This window comes from Danio rerio, chromosome 11 (genome assembly GCF_052040795.2).
Source record: "Danio rerio strain M-AB ecotype USA chromosome 11, GRCz13ab, whole genome shotgun sequence".
NCBI classification, from domain to species: Eukaryota; Metazoa; Chordata; class Actinopteri; order Cypriniformes; family Danionidae; genus Danio; species Danio rerio.
The window spans coordinates 11,488,739-11,497,500 of record NC_141031.1 but is presented as its reverse complement, the minus strand read 5'-3'; the positions used below and the strand labels follow the sequence as shown (position 1 = coordinate 11,497,500).

Genomic DNA, 8,762 nt, shown 5'->3' with positions numbered 1-8,762 from the left:
GGCCCAGTATGTGAAAGAGACTGGAGCTTTATCGACCCATTCAAAGACTGAGGTGCTTCCATTACCCCAAAGACCAATCCACACCTCTGTCTTCAGATCTGCCACAAGACAAAGCAAGCGATTTTTCATTCATTCGTTTTGTTTTTGGCTTAGTCCCTTTATTAATCTGTGGTCACCACAGCAGAATGAACCGCCAACTTATTCAGCACGTTTTACGCAGCGGATGCACTTCCAGCTGCAACCCATTACTGGGAAACATCCACACACACTCATTCACACACATACACTAAGGACAATTTAGCCTACCCAATTCACCTAAACCACGTCTTTGGACTTGTGGGGGAAACCGGAGTAACTCCACTCAAACAGGGAGAGATTATGCAAACTACACACAGAAATGCCAAATGACACAGCCGAGGCTCAAACCAGCGACCTTCTTGCTGTGAGGTGAATGTGCTACCCACTGCGCCACCACGCCGCCTATCAAGCAATTTATTTACTAAAATTTAGATATAGTCAGAGTTAAAGACTACAAAAAAAAATGTCAAAAAATACATAAATAAACAAATGTCGCTGGTTTGAACCCGAGCAGGGTCAGTTGGCATTTCTGTGTGGAGTTTGCATGTTCTCCCTATAATCACGTGGGTTTCCTCCGGGTGCTCTGATTTCCCCCCACAGTCCAATGAAATGTAACATACAGTAGGTGAATTGAACAAGCTAAATTGGCCAGTGTATGAGTTTGAATGTAAGTGTGTATGGGTGTTTCCCACTACTGTGTTGCAGCTAAAAGGGCATATGCTGCGTAAAACATATGCTACTGTAGGTAAGTTGGTGTTTCATTCCGCTGTAGCGACGACGCCTGATTAATAAAGAGACTAAGCCGAAGGAAAATGAATGAATGAATGAATATTGAATGAACATTTCTAATCATAATAGTTTAAATAACTTACTTGTAATAACTGATTTATTTTATCTTTGTCATGATGACAGTTAATAATATTTGATTAGATATTTTTTTAAAACACTTCTATTTAGCTTATCTTCGCCATGATCACAGTAAATATTTGACTAGATATTTTTAAGACAGTTCTATACAGCTTAAAGTGAGATTTTAAAGGCTTAACTTGGTTAATCAGGTTAACTAGGCAGGTTGGAGTAATTAGGCAAGTTATTGTATAATGATGGTTTGTTTTGTAGACTATCAAGAAAAAAATAATTCTGCGCTGATAATTCCGACTTCAACTGTATACGCTTACATATATTCTGCTAATAATTACAAACATTATCTTGATTCAATTTTGTCACTACAAAAAGAAAATTTTTATTAGCCCTTAATTTTACTCAAATTAAATACATATTAAATAGTAATAATTGACAAATGATATTTAATACTCAATTCATTTTCAATTCCACTTTATTTCTATATCGCTTTTACAATGTTTTGTGTCAAAGCAGCTTAACATACATGAAGTTCTAGTAAATGCAATTTATAATCTATCCTTAACAGAGCAAGAAAATTAGTCACACTATTTTCCACTAAATCTTTCTGCTGGAGAAAGTCTTATTTGTATTGGTTTACCTGGAATATATATATATATATTTTTTTTTAATACAGACATTTAAAAACTGCTCAAGTCAATATTAACAGGCCTTTTAAGAAATTATTTATTTCAATTAGCTTGATTATTTATTTACAATTAGCATACCACTGTTGTCTAATGACTAGCCTAATTATCCAGATTAAGCTGTAGAAGGTATTTATGGCAAATATATACAGTTATGTATAAAATATACAGTTGAAGTCAAAATTATTTACCCTCCTGTAATTTTTTTTCCTTTTTTAAATATTTGGCAAATAATGTTTAAAAGAGCAAGGATTTTTTCACAGTATTTTCTGTAATATTTTGTCCTCTGGATAAAGTCTTATTTGTTTTATTTCAGCTACAATAAAAGCAGGTTTTTAATATTTTTAAAACCATTTTAAGGTCAATATTATTAGCCCCCTTAAGCTATATATATATATATATATATATATATATATATATATATATATATATATATATATATATATATATATATATATATATATTTTTTTTTTTTTTTTTTTTTTTTTTGTCTACAGAACAAACCATCAATGACTTTATAACACTATATTAACCTAATTAAGCCTTTAAATGTCACCTTAAGCTGATTACTAGTATCTTGAAAATATCTGGTAAAATAGAGTGTACTGTCATCATGGCAAAGATAGAATAAATCAATTATTAGTTGTCAGATATTGGTTATTAAACTATTATGTTTAGAAATGTGTTAAAATTTTTTTTTGCATTAAACAGAAATTGGGAAAAACTATCCAGGGGGGTAATAATTCAGGAGGGCTAACAATACTAACTTCAACTTTATATACTGCATATTAAAGAGAGAGAGAGACAGAGAGATTTACTGGAAAAAAGAGGATAGCTGTAAGTAGTAAGATGCGTTTACCTCCATGAAAGTTTGTATGCAGCATTTCAATATCATCCAAACTGTGTAAACTTGCAAGCTTAGCATCATCCATTTTACACAAATCCAGAGCTTCATGTTGAGACATTTTGGACTCTGCACTGTGAAGTTTATAACAGTATCCTTTCCACCCGATCCAACCATCACTACAATTCGTAGGTTTATACACATCCCTGACTGTTGAAACAAAAAAAAAAAAAAAAAGAGAGACCGTGCTGAATAAAAGAGAGTAGATATAGAAGGAAAACAGAACAAAAGGACTATTTTGAACCTGTGCTCTCAGTGTTGTTTTCGTTTTTCATGCAGATGAATGGAAGGCGGTTTTCACACGTCTCTGCACCGAAACGCAGCGACTCCTTCAGGACACCACAGTCTTCATCTGATAAAAGGGATCTGATAGGGATGCCTATCAACACACGGCAATGACAAACATGAATGTAACACTTTATGCAAGCAGTGCTGGGAGTAACACAAACGGTACAAAACATATAAAAAAAACAAGGAATTAATCAATAGTCTATACATTAATTAGTATATGTATACATCTAGATAATATTCTAAGAAACTAGGGGCACTATTATACACCAGCACAATAAGGTGCAAGATGTGTATGACGAGATTAGTTGGCAGTTTTTAGACCAGTACAACTGTAATTTTTACGTTTTGCACCACGTTGTTTAAATAGCAAATCCATTTGCGCCAATTTGTAGACTCATCGGTGTTCTGGTCTAAAAAAAGAGGCGTGTTAAGGAGCCTTGCTGGCACATTGCTAATTTTAGGAACTGAAAAAGACTGTGCCATTGACTAACTAAAAGCTGGTCTAAAGTCCAATGTTAATAAAATATTTAAAATGTATATTATTATGTATATTAAAAATGTTATTATTAGTAGTAGTATTATTTATTATATGCATATTTATTTTTGATTTAATAGATACAAGTTTAGATTTGTCCACCTTAAAGACGCATGCATCACCATAAGGGCCATAAGAATAGGACGTGTGTTTGGATATAACTCAGTTTCTTGAGCACACATCGTTATTATTATTCATTTATTTGTTTGTTTGCTGGAAATTAGAACTAAATTTATAAATAGTTTTTTAAAAAATCTTTGCGCTCAACAAACAAAATTAAAAATGTATGCTAATGGATGTCTTCAGTGGAGTGAGTTGCCACCGTTTCCTTATCCACTAAAGTAAAGGAGTAAAGTAAAGTGTAAAAGTAAAGAGAATGTAAACAGGCCGAATGGAGGAGGCTCATTCTTAATCCTCGTGATGCAGATGATTTGTTTAACTGATTTCTTGCTAGTGAAGTATTCAGTTTTTCCACTTACAAAGTCTGCCATGTGAATAGCAAACGCATCATGGTGCGGCGCTACTGACTCTTAAAGGGAATAGGAGATGAGACTCTGATTGGTTTAATGCATGTTATGCTCAAAAACAGACCCATAACTCATTAAGAGAGTAAACACAACCCTGTTAGACCATGCGCCGGGTGCCGAATGTATTTTTCCATCCTTAAAATAGGAAAAGTGCATTCGGACATGCCCTTAAAGCTTTTGCACCCTGCGCTTTAGACTTTGAGCTTAAATCTTTAAAATAGAGCCCTAAAAAATTATATCACAAAGAGTTAAAACAAAGAGAATTTTTTATGATGGGGTTTAGTTCAGGATGTAAAAAATGTATTTAACACATACAAGCACACACTATGTATAACTTTTTTTTTTTTTTACAAAATTTGTAATTTGTTTTCAAACTAAACCAAATTATAGCTTTCTATAGCTACATTTTTACCATAATGCATACTGCTAACAATAATGTTTGTATATAAAAATAAAGATTCCTGTAAAGATGTAATTCTGTACATATGTGCCCTAAAGTGAAAGTGTTGTGGGTACAAGTATGTAATATTATATCACAGATTCATGGAATTGATTTTCCATTGGATCCAGAGATATGTTTATTGGACAATTACACAAATTCTAACCTCCAGCATAATTATGCTATTAAACTTACTGAAATGTTGCTGACAATAGCTAAAAAATGCACTGCTTTAAAATGGAAAACAGACCATTGGAGAAGATCACATATTCTTTGAGAGGAAAGGATGAAATATTTAGAAAGATTTGGAATCCATTTTTGAACTATATTAAAAAAGTACCACTTGATTTGATTTGACACAAAATTTGTGTTTCAACCGGTTTATACTGCATTTCCTTCCTTTTTATTTATTAATTTAATTTAATTTTACTTATTTAGTTTATATACTGTGTATGTTTTAATTTAGTTTGTTTGCTGTTTTGTTTTGATGTTCTGTATTGTTGACTCTTAAAAAAGCTAAATAAAAAATATATAATCAAAAAAAAAAAAAGATTTTGTTTCATTTTCAAGCACATGGGATACTGTGCTTTACATGCTGTATAAAATATTTCTGTCGCATAAGCTACATTTTTAATTTTGGATGAGACAGAAATTAGTATGGAAAAACTAAAGCTTTATAGTGCAATACTGCATTAAAAGCAAATAGAATGTCCAAATTTTTTTTACTTTTTTTGTTTTCTTATAGATGTCTGATAGTAAAGATAGTCTGATATTAAACCTGTTTATGTGTCTTTCTTCTTACAGTCAATGCGATATAAACTTTAGACATGTCAATTCAAAATAAAATCGCATTAATTCATTATTCAGTCATTTCACATTTAACATGACTCCATTTCACCATTACAACCGAACATGAAAGTGTTTAGGATTACATTATTAGAATACCTCATGCGACAAGTGTATGCAAATAATCAGCAGGAGGAGTGTTTATAGCCACAGTTCGTTTCACATGATGTGGAGAACAACAAAACCACCCACATCATCACAGCTGAGCATCAGTCAGACACAATGCAGTCATCACTGTCCTCAGAAACAGACACGCTCTGCCTGTGACTAACGCATAAAGGCCCCATTCAAGTCATTAGCTTGTTATTCTAGCTATATAGCCATACTTGTATGCCCATACACACACAGAACTGTCATTGTCAGTAGCTGAACTTGACTTCGGCTAAGTTAGAGAATTGGTTCGTCTACTAAACGCAAATAACCGTCATAAAATGTAAATGTACTGTAGACACAAGAGAGGGTGACACCGCAGGGAAAACAGGATTTCCTTGTTCTTTGAAAAGAAAAACAAATGCTAGACATGCTATGCTATGTCGGTCATTTTATTCCTACCAGGTGTTTACCAGAACATAAGAGGGGTAAATGATGAAACAACTTTGAGATATACCAATAAAACAATGTTTAGTTGAAATCACCTGTTTCCCAAGGGGCAAACGATAAAGGCGATCCATCAGACCACTGCCAACCCTGCATCCAATCCAGATGGTTCACTCCGATCCAGAGCTTGCTGGGCAAATCTTTGCGATCTTTAACTGAGACAGAAAATAAACATTAAATTAAGTGAAAATAGCAGAGAGATTGATTCATCCATGTATTACAGTTAAAGTCAGAATTATTAGCCCCCATTTGATTGTTTATTTTTAAATATTTCCCAAATGATGTTTAACAGATTCAGGAAATTTTCACAGTATGTCTGATAATATTTTTACTTCTGTAGAAAGTCTTATTTGTTTTATTTCGGCTACAATAAAAGCAGTTTTTATAAAAATAAAAATAAAACATTTTAAAGGTCAAAATTATTAGCCTCTTTAAACTATATGTTTTTTCCATGGTTATACAATAACTGGCCTAATTACCCTAACCTGCCTAGTTAACCTAATTAACCTAGTTAAGCCTTTAAATGTCACTTTAAGCTGTATAGAACTGTCTTAAAAATATCTAGTCAAATATTTACTGTAATCATGGCGAAGATAAAATAAATCAGTTATTAGAAATGAGTTATTAAAACTATTATGTTTAGAAATGTGCTGAAGAAATCTGCTCTCCGTTAAACAGAAATTGGAAAAAAAAACAAACAGGGGGGCTAATAATTCTGACTTAAAATGTACCTTGTGCACAAATCCATGTATGTATGTTTTAGTAAATTATGATGTGCGCAAATTTCTTTAATGTTCATAAAATAACTCAAATGACATTAATTAACATATGATGACACATTTATTAAATGTCCAAAAATATACTCAATTCAATTCATCTTTATTTCTGTGGTGCTTTTTATAATGTAGATTGTGTCAAAGCAGCTTTTAATGTTTTAGTCATTCTAAAACGCCAAAGTCTGTAATCAAAATGGTTTGATCAAATGACTTCCCAGACCTGACTGACAAGACTGCATTCCAAACATAAGGTAGATCCACTTCTGAACGCAAGATAACACGACAGAGTTCATTCTTAAACGCAATATATGAAAAGCAGCTATGCAATTATGATTGTGCGATTTTTAAGACATGGAATAAAAATGATGTATTTACAAAAAATGCATGTGATATTCCTAGATAGATCTAAATCTGGAAGGCTCATTCTGTAAATAAAGTCACACATAACAGAAGTGTTCAGAAAGTTGTTTCTCTACCTCTCCTGCCAGCTGCCATTGGTTGGGCCTTATGAATTGGCTATGAACTTATGCATTTGCTTCAACCAGCTTTACTACAGTATGTCAGGCAGTTCAGAAAGGCCAGCCTACTACTTATAGCCCACTTATAATCAGCAGGTTACACTGAGCTAAAACTGCAGGAAGTCTTTCACATTAAAAATAACTTTGTTTACCCAGAAACAAACTTTCTCTTTTCTCTGAGCAGATGATTAACAGACACGCACGCACGCACGCACGCACGCACGCACGCACGCACGCACGCACGCACGCACGCACGCACGCACGCACGCACACACGCACACACGCACACACGCACACACAAACACACACAAACACACACAAACACACACACAAACACAAACACAAACACAAACACACACACAAACACGCAAACACGCAAACACACACACAAACACACACAAACACACACACAAACACACACACAAACACACACACAAACACACACACAAACACACACACATTCACATATTTTGGTGAGCCGTCCCTTTAAGAAGTATCCATGACTGATTAGCGAGAATATGGATGGAGATGCATTAGCAGCACGAACATGAGAACAAATTTCAGCCCGTCAATAATAAATGTGCTGGAAATTGTAGCACTGAACAATCACTGCTACTGTGTTTGGTGATGATGGAAGTGTTTCTAAGACTTCGAATGGATTTTTGCATACTAAAAATCTCCACAACTAAAAATGTTCAGGAACAAGAATAAATATAAAGATTTCCCAATCATACAAATAGTTTCTACTTGAATATTCTTTACTTTCGTGAACAATCTTGCAATCGTATGTTGCTGTCAAAAATAGTTTTCATTAAAAAGAAGAAATAAGGTTTCTTGAGCAGCAAATATGCATATCAGAATGATTTCTGAAGCACCATTTGACACAGAAGACTGAGTATTCAGCTTTGCCATCACAGCAGTAAATAACATTATTATAAACCGTAATAATATTGTATAATATTACTATGTTTTATTCAAATAAATCTAGCTCAATTAAAAAAGAAGCAAACAAGCGAGCAACTTTAATAAGGGTTGGGCAAGTCAACACAATAATATCATGTTGGCACATTAATAAGTTAACACTGACACTTATTTTATCATGCGTTAACACTGTTTTTTTTATCATTTTGAAAGTCTATAGCTCACTGGCCTTGAATACACACACAGACAAACAATGGGTCACAGGAGGGCTGGGATGGTGAGTGGTTTGAGATGAACATCATTACGGGACTTTATTTTGTGCACTCTATGGTCTTCACTGATGAGAACATTTGAAATGGGCTTAATTCTGAGTGTACACGGACACTATCACTTGCTGTATTTTACTCAAGTGATGGTTCAACACTATTATAGTTAACATTTAATTTGCACATAATAAAGCTATACATGCAATATTGTTCATAATAATATACTGTGCATACATTTGTCAAAAGTGTATATTCCTTTTTGTTTTTTATTTATTACGTCTTTGTCACTGTCATTTTGTTCCATTCCAATTGATTTTCCACTTAACAGTTAAATTACTTGTGCGAAAGATGCGTTTTAGGTGAATTCCGGGTGCCTGTGTGCAAACGCATCGCACATTCCATGTCATTCACGGCACCTGATGGAAACTCGTCAATATTTGAATATTTGCATTGACTTTGTATGTAATATACTCTCAGGAAAATATTATCATACATATGTTGTAGACAGTGACGTTGC

General features: G+C 33.5%; 3 protein-coding genes across 5 annotated transcripts in view; all 3 read right to left on the bottom strand.

Moving 5' to 3' along the window:
* rbms1a (RNA binding motif, single stranded interacting protein 1a) overlaps positions 1-8,762 on the bottom strand; it is a 312,567-nt gene that overhangs the window by 58,216 nt on the left and 245,589 nt on the right. The gene's annotated exons all lie outside the window — the stretch shown is intronic.
* pla2r1 (phospholipase A2 receptor 1) overlaps positions 1-8,762 on the bottom strand; it is an 868,273-nt gene that overhangs the window by 733,317 nt on the left and 126,194 nt on the right. The window lies entirely within an intron of this gene.
* The window catches only part of ly75 (lymphocyte antigen 75), a 79,126-nt gene that overhangs the window by 38,536 nt on the left and 31,828 nt on the right, over positions 1-8,762 (bottom strand). For both annotated transcript variants that reach the window (XR_015502373.1, XM_087273307.1), the window contains exons 5-8: positions 5,803-5,919; positions 2,774-2,908; positions 2,485-2,679; positions 1-98 (exon numbers count right to left, since the gene is read on the bottom strand). The exon at positions 1-98 is cut by the window's left edge and continues 60 nt beyond it. Coding sequence is in view for 1 of the 2 variants with exons in the window: in XM_087273307.1 (XP_087129433.1) it covers positions 1-98; positions 2,485-2,679; positions 2,774-2,908; positions 5,803-5,919 (545 nt within the window). In the remaining variant the exon portion in view is untranslated. The remainder of the gene's footprint in view (positions 99-2,484; positions 2,680-2,773; positions 2,909-5,802; positions 5,920-8,762) is intronic.